At 31.8% G+C, this 17,818-nt stretch overlaps 1 protein-coding gene across 7 annotated transcripts in view; it reads right to left on the bottom strand.

Annotated features, from left to right (window-relative positions):
• The window catches only part of LOC139521672 (insulin-like peptide receptor), a 59,722-nt gene that overhangs the window by 24,468 nt on the left and 17,436 nt on the right, over positions 1-17,818 (bottom strand). For all 7 annotated transcript variants that reach the window (XM_071315183.1, XM_071315178.1, XM_071315182.1 and 4 more), the window contains exons 3-9: positions 10,391-10,569; positions 5,443-5,629; positions 4,978-5,076; positions 4,115-4,259; positions 3,359-3,576; positions 1,391-1,517; positions 487-540 (exon numbers count right to left, since the gene is read on the bottom strand). In XM_071315183.1, the coding sequence (XP_071171284.1) occupies positions 487-540; positions 1,391-1,517; positions 3,359-3,576; positions 4,115-4,259; positions 4,978-5,076; positions 5,443-5,629; positions 10,391-10,569 (1,009 nt within the window). The remainder of the gene's footprint in view (positions 1-486; positions 541-1,390; positions 1,518-3,358; positions 3,577-4,114; positions 4,260-4,977; positions 5,077-5,442; positions 5,630-10,390; positions 10,570-17,818) is intronic.

Genomic DNA, 17,818 nt, shown 5'->3' with positions numbered 1-17,818 from the left:
AATCCATGTCACGCAGGATATCTGTGGAAGTTTTGTCCAATTCTGTAAAAGTTGTTTTGTAGATGAACATGATATAGGGACTACAACCAGGTCTATGATACAAGAGGAAACAGGTGATCCCTACAATTTCTAAGTGACACAACAAAGTTCTTTGTTTTTTTTGTCAAGTATTGACTTCTGGCTTCAACAATTTGTAAGAAGCATTTTTTAACAGTGCCCTATCAACAACCCTGTAAACCAACTTATTTGTGAGGATACTTTGGGTTTTTTTCCAAGTCCTTTCTAGTACACTTCCCAAAAACTTAATTTCAGATTTTCAATTCACTTGCTGCTTTTAAATAAAGGAATATACAAGTGTTTTGGTATTCATGACAATTTATATTCATATTATTTTTTTAACTTATGAAAGTCACAAAAATAAATCCCTTGCAAAAAAAGTTTGGATTACAGTAATTGTTTCTATAATATTAGGCACTGAAGACTTACATATCATCACTGCATGCATCTCTGCCTTCAAAAATTGAGACATTCTGGAATGGACTGAAAAAGAAAACGCAAGGTTCAATATATTTCTGTCTTCTTTGAATAAAAGTGAATAAGATGTTTACATGGCATGAATCAATGTTGAATGAGATAGCACCCCATCAGTTCAAAGACCTAAAAGACATTGAAATGATTTTTTTTACTTAGCGTGCTGTGAATATACCATTATTTGTCACTGTTGCAATTTTTTTTATCTAAACATTAGTTGCTATATCATGCAAATTAGTGAAAATCACATTATTAATGAGCTCTTTTACACAGTAAAAATTCATAAATGATATCAAGCTGATAATTTTGTATCCAAAACACATGTTTCCTCTGACTGCATAATTCATTTGTATGGATTAAAAAAAAAACACATTTTTTATAATTTTGATCTCAAACTTTAAATCTAAACATACACCACCCTACATTTTTACTTTCTTTCATACTTGATGATCTACCTTATCTTAATCAAAAAGTGAACAAGTAGCATCAATAACTTGAGATTGTTCAAATTAATTTGATTTGTATGTGCTTCAGATAATTTTGTTTATGTGACAAAAAAGTACCAAACAACAAGAATGTGTCCCCAGTACACGGATGCCCCAATCGCACTATCATTTTCTATGTTCAGTGGACCGTGAAATTGGGGTCAAAACTCTAATTTGGCATTAAAATTAGAAAGATCATATCATAAGGAACATGTATACTAAGTTTCAGGTTGATTGGACTTCAACTTCATCAAAAACTACCTCGACCAAAAACTTTAACCTGAAGCGGGACAGACAAACAAACTACTATCGTAGGTGTGGCATAAAAATAATAATGATCAATATTAACAGTTTGACAATACAGTTGTACTTACGCTTCTTTATACTTGATAACATAACTAATCAGGGCCCTAGTGTCTCCCATTTTATATCTATCCCATTTCAGGAAAGCTACATGTCCAGTTACTTGGAACACAGTTAAATTTAGAGTTGATACATGACCTGTAAATAAGATATAACGTCTGTGTAAAGCATGTCTTTTAAAGATTCTTCAGCTTATGTCTTTCAAAAGAATTATTAACTATGGTTGTGTAAATTATGGGAGTTATTTGTATGCATTTATATATTTTGTTATTCAGCAAATTTGAAAAGCTAATTGGTCATGTAGGTCAGTGAATAACTGCTTCAAATAAAACTTCTGATAGTGTGTCTTTTTATGTTGTGATCAGGGTTTCCCCTGGGTTAATTTTTTTTTTCGCCACCTCTTTCGCCAAAACAATATATTTTTCGCCACTTTGTTATTGTTTTCCCCAAGTATCATTATATATTTTTCGTTAAAATTGTTCCCTATTTTTGTACCCCCCCCCCCCCCCCCCCCCCTTTGATAAGATTAGTTTAGGTTGCCCCATCGTTGTCTATGATTATTCTCTCAAACTTATCTTAGAGTCTACATTGTAATGAATAAACACTTAAAATTTTCTATTAAAAAGACGGAAATTTTTAGAAAGGTTAAAAATTCATTAAACATGTATTTTAAACAACTTTTCTAATTGAGGAGGCCACCTACTTTTGATAATAAAGAAGATATATCAGTCCCATAATATAACAAATTCTTGGACATATTTTGACCATATAATACAAGAAAGATTATACAGTTCTTTGGGAAAGTTTCTTCAAAAGAAAATAGGTGCCCTTTTGTTCTATGAACTGGTTTAAAAAAAAAAAGAAGCTTTTTTCACTTGGAATTGATTCCTCATTTAAGATGTAGGTATAAATTGAAGGGTTACTCCCTTTCGAGGGGTTGTTCCCAATCATTTGAAAAGATATCTTCATAACGACAGTTTTCTTTTATTCTAGACCATCGTAAATGAAAAGTTGAGGCGTAAAACTATGTTTGAAACATGTGGAGTCACACAAACGACTTTAAAGTACTCTTTAAAATCAATTATCTATATCAAAGTCAATTGACAAAGTTTTAAATCGAAGATTTTTCTTGCTTTTAAATTTTTTTCGTCATAACAACAGTTTTCTTTTCTGGACTATCATTAAAAGAAGAAGAGGAGACATCAAAAGTTTGTTTTGAACACGTGCGTGCGTCGCAAAGTAGTTAATAAATGATCCGTTTGTGACATATGACGAATGCCATTTAACCATATCATTTTATTAAAACAATACAATCAACACCTTTATTAATTAGTCCTTTGTTGTCAAAATCACAAAATGCAATCAGCTGATTATTGATTTTCTGTCAATATCTTAACGAGTTCAAGGTGAATTCCAAGTATATTGTCTGATCAGGTAAAAATCCGAGAAACCCGAAAAAATGTAAATAAACAAGATGGCTGAAAATAAATCGTATAAATATATTTCTTTCACCAAATTCTTTCGCCAACAACGAATTTTAATCGCCACAATTATTATTTTTTCGCAAATTTGCGAAAATGGCGACCGCCAGCGGAAACCCTGGTTGTGATGTTAAACTGCTGTTTCAGGTAAGGGTGAAGGTTGGCACCTGATAAAACTTTTAAAACCACTGCATTTGTTTGCATCCAAAGTTAGAAACCTGTTGTTCAGTGGTTGTCGCTTGTTGATGTGGTTCATAAGTGTTTCTCGTTTCTCCTTTTATATATAGATTAAACCGTTGGTTTTCCTGTTTGAATGCTTTAACACTAGTCATTTTTTGGGTCTTTATAGCTTGCTGTTTTGTGTGACCCAAGGCTCTGTGTTGAAGGTCATACTTTGATCTATAATGGTTTACTTTTAAAATTTGTGACTTAGATTGAGAGTTGTCTCATTAGCACTCATACCACATCACAAAGGTGAAGGTCAAGTACAATACTTACATGGTGCTTGATCTCCATTGGTAGAATTGCTGATATCATTCAGAATGGGGGCAGTTTTTGACATCTTTATACTTTTCTCAAATTTATTAATCAGGCGAACACATAGCTTTCTGTTGTAGTGAAAGGTCAAATTCCCACTTTTTATTGTTAAATTGTTCTCTACATCTTTAGGAAACAACGTCTGTAGTTTTTCATTATCATTCACTAGTAAGGCATACCTGCAATGAACAAAAAAAATATAAATTTGAAATGACAATAGATACTGATATGTATTAAATAATTCATTAACTAAATGCACTATTTATAGTTTTAGTATTTTGCTATCCTGTTTGCTGCGACAATGTATTTTTGTTCTTTTTTTGTTGTTATTCTAATGAGATATATTTATATCTACTACATATAATATTGAATTACTACATCAATTTTAAGAGTTTATAATGTTAATAATGTTTTATAAGCACCATAAAAATAACTGCTATGACACATGTAATTATCACCTAATTTTATAAGTTCAGGATGTGTGTGTGCTTCATTTGTTTTTTCACAATTATTAGCTTATATTTTACATCCTCTTTTGAATCTGGCAATCGACAGACATATCACACTAGAAATAACAGTATAAATCTGAGGTAAATGTCATATTTTCCCACAAAATATATAACGAAACATAAAAATTTTCAAATGTTAAAAAATTCACTCCAATCTATTACTATCTTTGAAAGCAGGAACTTGATTACTTATAGTTATTGAACTTACCCATTAACTAAACTTTCTCCACCAATTACCCGTAATTTTTTAAAGAAGTTTAGTGACAATAATGCATGAGAATTATGAATCCATAAATATTCATTGATTTCTGTAATTTGTCCTAAATTTGTCTCAAGTTCTTGTTGTATATTGCCTGAAAAAAATAGGTTAAAGATGAATATATATACTGGTCATTTACAAGTGTACAAAGTAAATCATCAATTATGTAAGGTGAAATGCAACAACATGATAATTTTCATGATTGTTATTTTCTTAAATCAATCAAATTAAACATATAATAAATCAAGTTTATAAATTTCTATTTTGAGTATGTTCAGATTGTATGGTGCCTTATCGGAGTTTGGTTGTCTTTTGAATGCCAAATACCATATGATCAACTAGACTAATTCCCACATTTTAACTGTTGCTGTGAATTCAAGATTGAGGCAATGACTGATTTTGGGTTTTCAGCCATTCATTTTGTATAGCCTGTGTTAAATTGGCACATGGTTACTGATAAGTCAATCTGAATGAATCATATTGACCCAAGAACAAAGTCTGCAGTTTGTAAATTCACGAATTAAAGGTAAGTATGATGCTTCTGCATTCAGGTTTTGTCAATATAAGTGCTGAAGTATAAAAGTTATGCACCAAACACAAATCAGACATTTTACTATCACAGGGGTCAAAGGTCAAATGCAAGGTCAGAGCAACCTGACTTTGATATATCTACCTTGACCTTGTGAGATTCTACTCCAATAGCCACAACTTTCATGGTAACAATTGTCAAACAATGAATACTGACATAACTTCGTTTCTTTGTAAATGACATAATATTTCAATGTAGAGGAATACTGTAACACTAAACTTACTTCCTTTCATGATCCTGATTTCTAATGCCCCATATATCTTAGTACAACCACTGAGATCTTGTGCTGCCTGTACACTATCTACTTTCTTACCAGAACATTCTAGAACATAGAAAAATACATGTTATCAATTATGTCTTAGAAACCCATGAAAATACATGTAAACAAGTATATATTTACGAGTTACTCATGAAAAAAAAATCTAAATCAAAAAAATAAATTTAGATTTAAAATATGAAATAGTATTTTTTTGTAAACGCTCAAAAGTTGTAAGAGCTGACACACTATTACCAAGAAGAAGTTGTAAGAGCTGACACACTATTGCCAAGAAGAAGTTGTAAGAGCTGACACACTATTGCCAAGAAGAAGTTAAAGATGCACAAAAACCTTTTTTATGCCTAATGTAGAAATAAACTGTGCAGTCTTTGGTGAGAGTTATTGATATTTCTAGTATGATCTACCACAAACCTTTTGGACAGGTATCTTTACATTTGATACATCTATTTAGTGTATTGTCCATGCTATCTCTGGTAAATCCTGCTGGACATTCAGCCACACACAATCCAGGATAATCATTTCCAAGTGCTGGGTCGTTTAACAATTTTAATTTCAAATCCAAACATTCCTTTTCCAATAAACATCTTCTGTTCTTGTACTAAAAAATATCATAATTGGGAAATAAGATAAAGGAATATAGAGCAAGTGATTTCAAAATTATTTCAGTTATCAAAGAGCTGAAAGCTCTGAAGAAAAATGACGCCACTGTCTCTAATATTGGGATAGTTTTTATGCAAGTCTTGATTTTCACATACCGTAATTAGTTTAACAATGCAACATGTCTCGTAAGCATATAATTGATATTCGTATATGTGTGTGTGTGAAGTGAAGGTGCCAACTGGCTGGGTTTTTTTTTTAAGACAAATGAATAGGTCAAGACTACCTGAATTGTACAAATAAATACCGTAGAAAGGCTTCTATATTTCTCACTGGTACATAGGCTGAATCCGGGTCCGTTCGCGCTCATTCACGTTTGCACCAACTCATGTTCGCCCCCTTTCACTTTCACACCCTACATGTTCGCAACTAATCTTAATTGGTTTTGTGTTTAATAACTCTGTAAGCAAGTGTTTTCTTATAAGTATAATTGTTGTCATTGTCTCAAAATAAAGTGAGACAGCATTTTTTTTTTGTGTTGAATAAATCTTAATCATGTTTTGGATAGCGTATTGTTAAAGATAATAATAATCCTTTCTAAATAAAGTGGTATTTTGTCAACGTTTTATTTAGCGTTGAATAACTCTTAATCATGTTTTGGTTAGTGTATTGCTATACTTTGTTTCATTGACCTCTTTCATAATGAAGTGAGATTCTGACTATTTTTTTTCTGTGTGTTGAATAAATTTTATCATGTTTTGGTTATAATAGTGGATTGCTATATTTTGGTTCCTATATTTTATTGTTTCGTTGTTTCAGATCAAAGGGCTTGAAAACAATTATCTTTTGTGTTTTTCCTTTAAAATCTTCAATGTTTTACTCATACCAAGCTAAAAATACATTCAGTATTTACACCAAAGCAATTTAAAACAACAATCATGATTTTCCAATTATTCAACTTGCATGACTTGAATTTGAATTAAAATTGGGCGCGAATGAGTAGAGTGCGAATGGACCTTGGGTGTGAACGTGCGAGGTGGGAAAGTGTATTGGGCGCAAACAGACCTGATACCACATAGTCTGAACCCCCTTCTCCCACAAAATATGATGTAAATTAAAAACAAATTGTTCAGAGAATAATTGAAGTCTTTCCACTAGAAAAGATCTATTTTTATATTGAAATATGAAAAATCAGTTTAAAATGTTAGTTCCTATGGCTTTATGACGTCCTATTAACCTATGACCTTGACCTCAATTTCAAGGTCACAAACCATGGACCTTGAATCAAAATATCCTAGGTCTTTAATATGTTTGGTTAATGAGAACTACCACTTGACGCGTAATTTTAAATGTAAGATGGACAAAAACTCCCTTTTATTGTATGCGCAGCCTTTCAACCAAAATATACAAGTAAGGACATGTCGCAACTAATAATTTATGAAAAATTATTTGTCAAAATGTCATACAGTATTTGAAAAGAAGTGAAAATAAGCCAAAATCAAAATTTATAATATGACCTTGACCTTTGACATTGACCTCATTTTCATTTTTAGTACCAATGACCTCATGAAGACCCTAGGTCTCTATCAGTTATGGTTTACCAGTTGAAAATGCATATCGCTTGAATCAAATGAAAAAGGGGGAATAACTCTCATATGGAGTCCCCATAGAGCTATGGTTCAAACGAATATTCTTATCCTAAATATGTAACGAGCAATTTGGTAAAATAAAATCTTTTACGGTTACGAAGGAGAGGTGGCCACAAGAAAAACAGTGTTTGGGGAGATAACTCTTACAACGTAATGTATTTTGTTATAATTACATTTGATATATGTTTCATTATAATACTTTATTCTGATTGGCTAACTGCACATCACATGTTATTCCTCAAGCAATTGCATCACTCAATAAAACTTTTCATTCATGATAACACGTGGTCCCACAATAAAGTGCACAGATGAATTGAATAAAAAAGTTATAAAATTCGTGTTTTCATGATCCTAGCTAAAAAAAGTAATTATAAGTATTGAATGTTTCTTTTTGTAACCTCATAGGGTTGCAAAAGCGTTGACCGTGTGCACATTTTTAGAATGAAGCGCTTATGCGCTTCATACAAAAAGTACTTCGGTCAACGCTTTTACACCTCAATGAATTTACAAAAAAAAGCATTCAATACTTATATGCAGTTGTAAATTTTTAAAGCAAAAAGAGTTAATACTAACTTTCACTTTTTTGGATGTTCATGTACATTTTGAATGTATTTATTTTTCTCAACTACATGAATTTTTTGGTGTATTTTTAATGATATATATGAGTAGTCCAAATAATTATTAAGTCTGGCAAGGCTTTTTAAATTTTATTCTGGGACACCTTCCTATGACCACAAGGCTATGTTAATTTTTTTCTGGGACGCCTTCTTAGGAAGCCTTCCTACGAACGTCTTAGGAAGGCGTCCCAGAAAAAAATAAAATAGCCTTATTGGATATTTTTATGCATTATTTAACCAGTTGAGTCTTTTACAGGATTGTTTGTTTAATGCTGTTTAAACATTACTGGAAAAAAAACCACCTTAAATTTGCTAATTATTTGGCATGAAAGTTTGATTTATTGAAAGGGACTCATAGTTTTCCATTTAATTTTAATAATTGTCTAATGGTTAAAACAATGGTTAAAACAATGCCAAATATGCGTTACATGCCAAGAGAAACGAACTCTTAAAGACCTTACCGTCTAGCAAGAGCAAGAGTCAAAGACTGTAGCCAACGTACACCCCACGGGGCGTACATTTATATTTATATTTTTTATATTTTCAAACTAAGTGTGTATAGACATATATATTCATTGTGAAGTGCTCCTTTGAAGGAGGGATTTCCTAATACAGATACAGATACAGAATAGCTTCGTTGTTTACTTTTATACACAACAACATATTCACTTTGGTCTCGTTGTTTACCTAATATTCACTATGTACTTGGTAACAGTTATTAATTAATTGAATAGAAAATATTATAATAAATATTATTGGAAGCCGAATTGACGTCAAATAGGTGCCGATTTGACTAGATGCCAATTTAACCAGGTGCCGACTTGACTTGTACGTTTCAATTCCTCTGCGATCGTTTGCGGAGAAAACCTATTTTCCATCATCAAAGAGAAGAAGAAACTGCTTGAAATGATTCCCGAACGCTTCGTGATTGTTAAAATAAGTTTAATTCACTCAAAAAACAATTTTAAAACTTGCGATGTTTAAACAGGAAGTTTCAAAAGCACGTGTAAAAGAAGAAATTAACCGGTGAGAGTGGAAATCCGTACATAACATATATCACTATAGTACGACTTTTAAAGCAAAACAGTTTCATCCTTTTGTAAAACAGTCTTTAATATACCTATCACATTAATGTTTGAAGGGTCTTAAGCTTATTCAAACCATATAAGTCGGTATGAAACACCAAAACGGAATGATAATAACCGATTACGTTTTGTAGTTTACAAAATTCTGGACTGGTTCCTGTCAAACTACAACACTTTCTTCGACTGTAGTGGAATACAAACAGAAACCAGTTAGTTTGTAAACTGGTTCCTGGCTGATTACTACACAATACTCATGCATAATGATAACACAAGCACATTCCTCCAGTTTGTATTGAAATTAGTAAATACGAAACCAAGCGCGGTAGGCAGAGAAATCAGGTCTGCAGTTATGGAACAATGACTGCGTCATTTTCCAAAAACTAGACAAAATCTTCAAAGTAAAAGACTTTGAGTAAGTACTTTCACATGCCATACTTCGTTGTTTGTACTGCTACTATCCAGTTTTGTCTGGTAGATGCACATGATACCTTAGCATGATTCATTATATTTTTCAAAATAGAATGTAATAACTGCACCAACAAGTTTATTAAAATAAACAATTAAACTAGTAAATTCACCTTGAACTAAAGTTTCTTTACCATACATATTTGAAATTCAAAGATACTGTTTTCCCATGATTATGTCTATTTTAAAGGTTTTTTTTTTCTTTTCTTTTTAATCACTGCATTTCACCATTTTTCTAGGTTTTTATTCACAATATTTTCAAATTTTACCCAATATTTTTTAAAATGTTACAGCATGCATCTTAGTCTTGTATGATTTTTAATTTTAGTTTCTTGTGTATAATTCGGAGTTTAGTATGACATCCATTATCACTGTACTTGTATACATATTTTTAAAGGGCCAGCTAAAGAAGAGGGACGAAAGATACCAAAGGGACAGTCAAACTCATAAATCTAAAATAAACTGACAACGCCATGGCTAAAAATGAAAAAGACAAACAGAAAAACAATAGTACACATGACACAACATAGAAAACTAAAGAATAAACAACACGAACCCCACCAAAAACTAGGGGTGATCTCAGGTGCTCCGGAAGGGTAAGCAGATCCTGCTCCACATGTGGCACCCGTCGTGTTGCTTATGTGATTACAAATCCGGTAAATAGTCTAATTCGGTGGTCACATTCATGAAAGGGAAGGGGATTGTAGTTACGACGTAAGGAACATATCAGATATCATTTGTGAAACGGTTATTCCATAACGATCAACCAACTCGTGATGGCGTCCGTAAAATTTACGGGTGTGGGAGTTTCTCGCTACATTGAAGACCCATTGGTGGCCTTTGGTTGTTGTCTGCTCTATGGTCAGGTTGTTGTCGCTTTGACACATTCCCCATTTCTTTTCTCAATTTTATCTTAAACTTCTATTAAAATCACATGTTATCCTACCATATAAGTTCCGCCAGGGCAACTATTACGACATCTAGATTCCCTTTGATCTGTGAAGATGACATTCTTACAAGCATCACAGTCCATGCTAGATTCACCAGAACATCCTCCTAAACAGTTCTCACTGCAACATCCTGTCCTATTGTGGATACAGAATCTATCTTTCCCACAGAAACAGTCTACAAGAAAACAAAAATGTATCCATTAGTTATTCATGTCCATGTATTTATAGAGACAAAAATTAACCAACAAAAGTATGTAGAAAATGCATTAATTATGATCCAACATTTCCTAATTATGAATTCTCAACTAGTAGGTATTACAGAGACATGCATGTGGAATAGATATACATTGTAGATACCATTCACAACTACAGATCAAGTCATGGAATTTTTATTCCTGTAATTGAATGTTTCAAGCTATCTTTGCTACCCAAGGGTTATAGTCCTCTCCTCTAGAGCTTCTTCACTATTCAATGCTTATGATCCAGTGACTAGCGTCTCCTGGAGAGTAGACTGGATTGGAACTCTAGGCTGGTCTCCTCTCCTCTAGAGCTTCATCGTTAGTCAATGGTTATGATCCAGTCCCATCACCCTCTGGAGAGCAGACTGAATTGGAACCCTTGGATAGTGAAGATGGTTTCCAGTTTGATATGAAGTTGTTTTTCAGAACTGCTAAATAATGACACTAATCATTCACAATGTCTATGGTGTCTGCTTCAGCTCTATTACAGTTTTTTTTTTAACATATTTAAAAAATGTATTAATTTTTTTTTTAACATATTTAAACAAGAGTGGACACGCTGAAATGTCTCGCCTTCTATACTAATCATTGATATTATGTTGATAGTCCTAAGTATAAAGCTAAGCTTTAATACAACTGTCACATAAACTTAACATTAACCAAGATAACTAAACAAAAACCAATGAACCTTGAAAATGAGGTCAAGGTCAGATGAACCATGCCAGGCAGACATGTACAGCTAACAATGCTTCTATATAACATATATAGTTGACCTATTACTTATAGTTTAAGAAAAATAGACCAAAACACAATAACTTAACACTGTGCAATGAACCGTGAAAATGAGGTCACGGTCAAACAAAACCTGCGCGACTGACATAAAGATCATAACATATTTCCATACACCAAATATAGATGACCTATGGCATATAGTATTAGATAAAAAGACCAAAACTCAAAAACTTAACTTTGACCACTGAACCATGAAAATGAGGTCAAGGTCACATGACATCTGCCCGCTAGATAGGTACACCTTACAATCATTCCATACAACAAATATAGTAGACCTATTGCATATAGTATGAGAAAAACAGACCAAAACACAAAAATTTAACTATAACCACTGAACCATGAAAATGAGGTCAAGGTCAGATGACACCTGCCAGTTGGACATGTACACCTTACAGTCCTTCCATACACCGAATATACTAGCCCTATTGCTTGTAGTATCTGAGATATGGACTTGACCACCAAAACTTAACCTTGTTCACTGATCCATGAAATGAGGTCGAGGTCAAGTGAAAACTGTCTGACAGACATGAGGACCTTTCAAGGTACGCACATATCAAATATAGGTATCCTATTACTTATAAGAGAGAATTCAACATTACAAAAAATCTGAACTTTTTTTTCAAGTGGTCACTGAACCATGAAAATGAGGTCAAGGACATTGGACATGTGACTGACGGAAACTTCGTAACATGAGGCATCTATATACAAAGTATGAAGCATCCAGGTCTTCCACCTTCTAAAATATAAAGCTTTTAAGAAGTTAGCTAACACCGCCGCCGCCGCCGCCGCCGGATCACTATCCCTATGTCGAGCTTTCTGCAACAAAAGTTGCAGGCTCGACAAAAATGTATTAATTAAAGCCATTCTTCTATCATTAAATACAGGTCATTGTGACTGACTGATTTCTAAACAGGATAGTTCAATACGAGAATAATTTCTTAATGTCATATATATATATATATAATTAATTTCTGTGTAATTTGGTCTCTTGATGAGGAGAGTTGTCTCATTGGCAATCATACCACATCTCCTCTTAATATGGAATAATTTTTTTAATTAATGTTCACATGAATTTATAAAAAAAAGTCATGGTATATATATGATCAAACTAAAAATTAATTATTAACACCTTTTAGAAAATTCAAAACTTTCCATTCGACCACAACATGATATGAATTAACATGACATTCTATGCAGATCTAATAAAAGAAGGAATGTCCCAACCAGTAATTTGTTTTTCTACAGGATAATAAAATCAACACTTAAATGTGTGACTTGTTTTCCCAAGTAAACAATCCTTAAGGTTAAATACAAGGTAACAACGCATGATCAACCAAGCATAGGAACCGAAAAATACCTTCTAATCTCCATTAGTCACATGAATTGTGATAACTGTGTATTAATTGACAATCTATTTTCAAGGTAATGTAATAATAAGTCTCCAGGAGTTGTTTACAATGTTAAACAGTGGTGATTTACATGTCAGTACAACTGTATATATGGATAATGTAGCGTACTTCAATGAACTGCACCAGATTGTATAACTCTAACAGATGATAGCTTGATCCAACAATAAACAACACTCAAACTACTATTGATTAAGTCATTTTTGTGTCATGTCCTTCTCAATTCAAAATGTTAGATTACTAAAATGAATCAATGATGCGTATAATGTACAAATCCATTAGTGTTGTACATTTTATGCATATTAAATGATGAATATCACATTAATAACTCTCTTTTCATGAATTCAAGGTGTAGAGCACGTTTAGTTATATATTTTATTGATTGGATAATGTCCAGCAGCAAATACTACAAGTATTTTCAGAATGTAAACATGGTTATTGACAAGAGATGGATATACCTTGCTAAATGTACAAGAACAAAATACTAATTTAAATTTCAACATGCTAAGTTCACAAAGTACATATCAAAAGTCCCTAGAAAGACACCTCCCCTTTTTAGATACATTATTCTGACTGAGATAACCAGTACTTGCTCTAACTTCTAAATACAATGTGCTTGGCCAATACTACATTTACTAGCTTACATCAATTGTAAAGTATTGAGTTTAACTACTACTTGGATTGAACTCACATCCTCTAGCACACACAGAGGACATCATTGATACACCTGAAAGTGTTGGGATCAAAATTTACAAAAAATAAATTTCAAATTTACATTTCAAAACAATGTTTTTTAAATACCAGCTGTTGCAATCACATCCATAAATCTGTGTACATTTTTAACAAATATTTGAAAGTATTGTTTTTGCTTAAACAATTTGTGTTTTCTTTTTTCATCATATATTCATACTTGATGCAACCTTCAGATACATTGTATTATAGCGGAAAAACACTTTTTTATTTACTTTAAAAGTTGTGAGATCTTCATTTTATTACAAATTATCATTTATATCATAAATTTAATACCATGAACATATATGTACTTGTACACAATATATTTCAACAATTTCTATAATCATTTCTTTTTTGGAAAGCATTTAATTAAATATAATTTAATTTAAAAAACAAATTAAGAGCATGTTGAGAAATGTCAGTGATATCCTTGCAAACTGTTTTTAAGCTGTTGAAAAAGTTTTTAATGTTGCTCATATTAGTTGTTGTCTAATAATCCCCAAAAATAAAGAGCAGCAATCCCCTGTATGACACTTAGGAACAAAATAGTAGGGTATGTTCAAGAGTTATGTGTGACCAAAATAATCTAGTTATGGAAAACATTGACAACAATACATAGGTAAAACAATATGATAAACAAATTTTGGGTACATGTACATGTAGGTATTGTGATATTGACGGAAATGTATACAGCTAACACAAATTTTCTGTGATTTTGACGTTTATATCATTTGAGTAAAAAATAGTTATTTTTTCAAATGACGCAAAAAGAGGGGAAAACTACATGAACACTGTTTTTTTTTTAAAACTCATTTTTAGATATTTCTTGTTAAATAAAAATTGAAAAAAAGTGATAGCAGTGATTTGTGGATGTCAAAATCTTCTGTAATATTTTAAGCTGCTGTCTTGTAAAAAGAATGTTGAGGAAATATACTGTGATTGAATTCATTAGGGTGAACGATTAATTTATTACACCTCTACAACACTCTGATCTTTTAAAAGTAATCTGTTGATCATATTTTAACCCTGGATAATACTATTCAACATAATCCACTTATGGTGTTTTTTATTGAAAGAAATACTTCATTGGTAAAACTTAAAATACATGTACAAAATTTACCTGTACCCTTTACCAAAAATAATACAGATATTTACAAGTACTATTACACTAATGGCTTATATTTAGTTGTCAACCAGTTTAGTTTAAGATTTCCCCAAAAGACAAAAATCTAAATTCCCAAAAAAAGTGCACCGATTTTAAATCAGATGTGTAATAGCTAAACCAGAATCTTCTATTAAAACATACATGTACATGTATATGTGTCATTTGCCACAGGCATTCAAAATAAATGGCTATCTAATTGTATTACCACAAACTCCTGTTTGTATTTGATATGGAAAACCCAGAAATAAATTTGATCTTACAAAGAATATACATAGTTAGTAGTCTACTTGTAATTTAAACAGTCAATACACTCATCATACAAATATAGATACCAAGAATAAAATGTTGTACCACAGACACACATTTTGTCTACAGTCGGTACAGACCCCAGATACCAAGAATAAAATGTTGTACCACAGACACACATTTTGTCTACAGTCGGTACAGACCCCAGATACCAAGAATAAAATGTTGTACCACAGACACACATTTTGTCTACAGAACACAAATCAGTGATCGTGCTCTTATGATAAAAGGTAAAAAGGAGCCTGTTGTTTAATGGTTGTCCTTTGCTGATGTGGATCATAATTATATATTAGTGTTTCTTGTTTTTTGTTTTTTATATAGATTAGACCTTTGGTTCTCCTGTTTGAATTGTTTTACTTTAGTCATTTTTGGGCCCTTTATAGCTTGCTGTTCTGTGTGAGCCAAGGCTCTGTGTTGAAGACCGTATATTGACCTATAATGGTTTTCTTTTTACTCATTGTAACTTGAATGGCATGAATGGAGAGGTGTCTCATTGGCACTCATTCCTTATCTTTGTAATTCTAAATAAAGTATGAAGTTGAAGAACATTGTGAGTTTGTTAGGTTTATATTTCCATTGAATGTCAAACAGTTTAAAGACTTAGTTGCATGTTAACAAAATGTAACAAATACCTATTAGAATATCATGTGAAACATCCAATCTGATTCACATACAGATCATGTAAGCAAAGCATGGACACTAGATCTGTGGTTTAATCAGATTGTGAAACACCCAAAATCTAATGTGATCAATGCTGCCAATCCATGAAGTTAAAATAGGGAAAGGACATTTCACTTCCTTTACAAGAATCTGTAGGAGTTCGGAGTGAGGACAATGATCGATGGTACAAACGAACAAACCATGATGCAAAACAACAAGCTAGTAATGCTGCTTTTGTTTCAATGATTAAGCAAATAAAGGATTTGTAATTTAAACCATTTTTTTTACAAATACTAATAGATATCTACGTACAATGAACTGCTACCAGCTCACAGAAATATAATATCTCAAAGACGCAATACCTGTAGTTAAATCCCTGTAACAATAGACGGTCAACACAACTAATCGGATACATCATTGTATCCTCTTTAAACCTGCGATATAATTTAAAGGCAAAATTCTCAACTCTATTAAATTAAAACTGACAAAATTAACATCTTCCCACAGATTATATAACATTATATTTTTCTAGTTTTATGCTTTTTTTTCGATTAAATAAAAAATTAAATTTCTGATTTACAAATAAAAGATCAAATATTTTTTCTATAACTTCCTACAAGTTTAGAGCACAGATTTTGTCAAGAGCATTACATTCAGTGTTCAGACATATATATATATATATATATAATGCCACAAATATTTGTTTCAGGATTGCCATCACCTTTATCATCTGTAAGACTGTTTATACTGAAATGTTTTGTGCATTATTTCTTATATCCACTGGGATGAGGGTGCAAAACCACACATTTGTAGAACAGCCAAAACTAAGTTGGTAACATTGTGTCAAATGGTTTACCTTGTGCACCTTTTATTAGCCAAATTTTGCCTTGAGCATAAATTATCTGCATATTATCCTTAAATTATATAACTCCTCCAACTTTGTATAATTCATGTTTTATAATGGCCATTTATATTGTTCAATTTTTTGTGTGTTTTTGTTCGATCTTAAATTATTTGTGTTCCATTTGGATTTTGTATGTTTTCTTTGCAATGCTGATATTGTCCTTCGAATTTATTTGATTTAATTTTGATTTAGAGTTTAAATTACAAAATGTAAACATATAAATGTATGTACAGTTATTCCATAAATCAACTATTATATTTCTGCATTTTTATGTTTGTAAGATGAACTTTTCAAGTATTACAGCTTGCAATGATATTTTCTGAACATGTTGATACTGTTCTTTTCTAAACTGATTAAGTTCTTTACTTGACACACACAACTTTCTTTTCTTAAATTCCAGATCAGTGATTTTCTCTTAGAGAATTGGCCAAAGGATATAACTAGGTTTATATAGATCTATATATAGCTACATGTAGCTACTGTAAAACAATATATGCCAAAGCTTATACAACTGCATACCAAATATAACTGAACTACCACAAGTGGTTCACCATAAACTAGACCTAATCACAAATTAATACTATTGTTGACGCTGCAGCTGACACAGAAACAGCATATAGATCTATGTCTCGCTTTTTGACTCAGTCAAGGCGAGACAAAAATTGTTTCTTCCCTCATTTAAATATATCCTGAAAATTTGATAATTGCGAAATTAAATCGTTGTGAAGTTGTCTTAAAAGGGTTAAACATGAAATAAAGTATCCACATAAATAACTTGGTTTACAGTTTATATGATTCATATCAAATTTTCATAATTTCAACAAATCAAAGCAATAACATAGCATTGTAAAGTTTTTCATAGAAAGACTGGACAGGTGAAGGTCATCTTATTATAAGGATGAACCATTAACATTATAAACAAGGAGTAACTATAGTAATTGAATTTAATTCCCAGAATTTCAGATAGTTTTTAACTCCACCCACTTTGAAATTAGCTGCAAGATGTGATAATCTTCATGGTTTTTCCAGGTAATAGCAAATTGAGAAATTATTGCAATGTTTTTGTTAATTGTGAAAAAATGTGACAGGATACATTTTCATTTTTGTTTGTAAGATAATTAAAATACAACATGCACATGAATAATATTTACTGTCAGTAAAAACGGTTGTTGAGGATATCCAATATTATAAACATTATTAATCATGAAGCTATGTACACA

Source organism: Mytilus edulis, chromosome 4, assembly GCF_963676685.1.
Source record: "Mytilus edulis chromosome 4, xbMytEdul2.2, whole genome shotgun sequence".
NCBI classification, from domain to species: Eukaryota; Metazoa; Mollusca; class Bivalvia; order Mytilida; family Mytilidae; genus Mytilus; species Mytilus edulis.
This window is presented reverse-complemented; position numbering and strand designations above follow the sequence as displayed.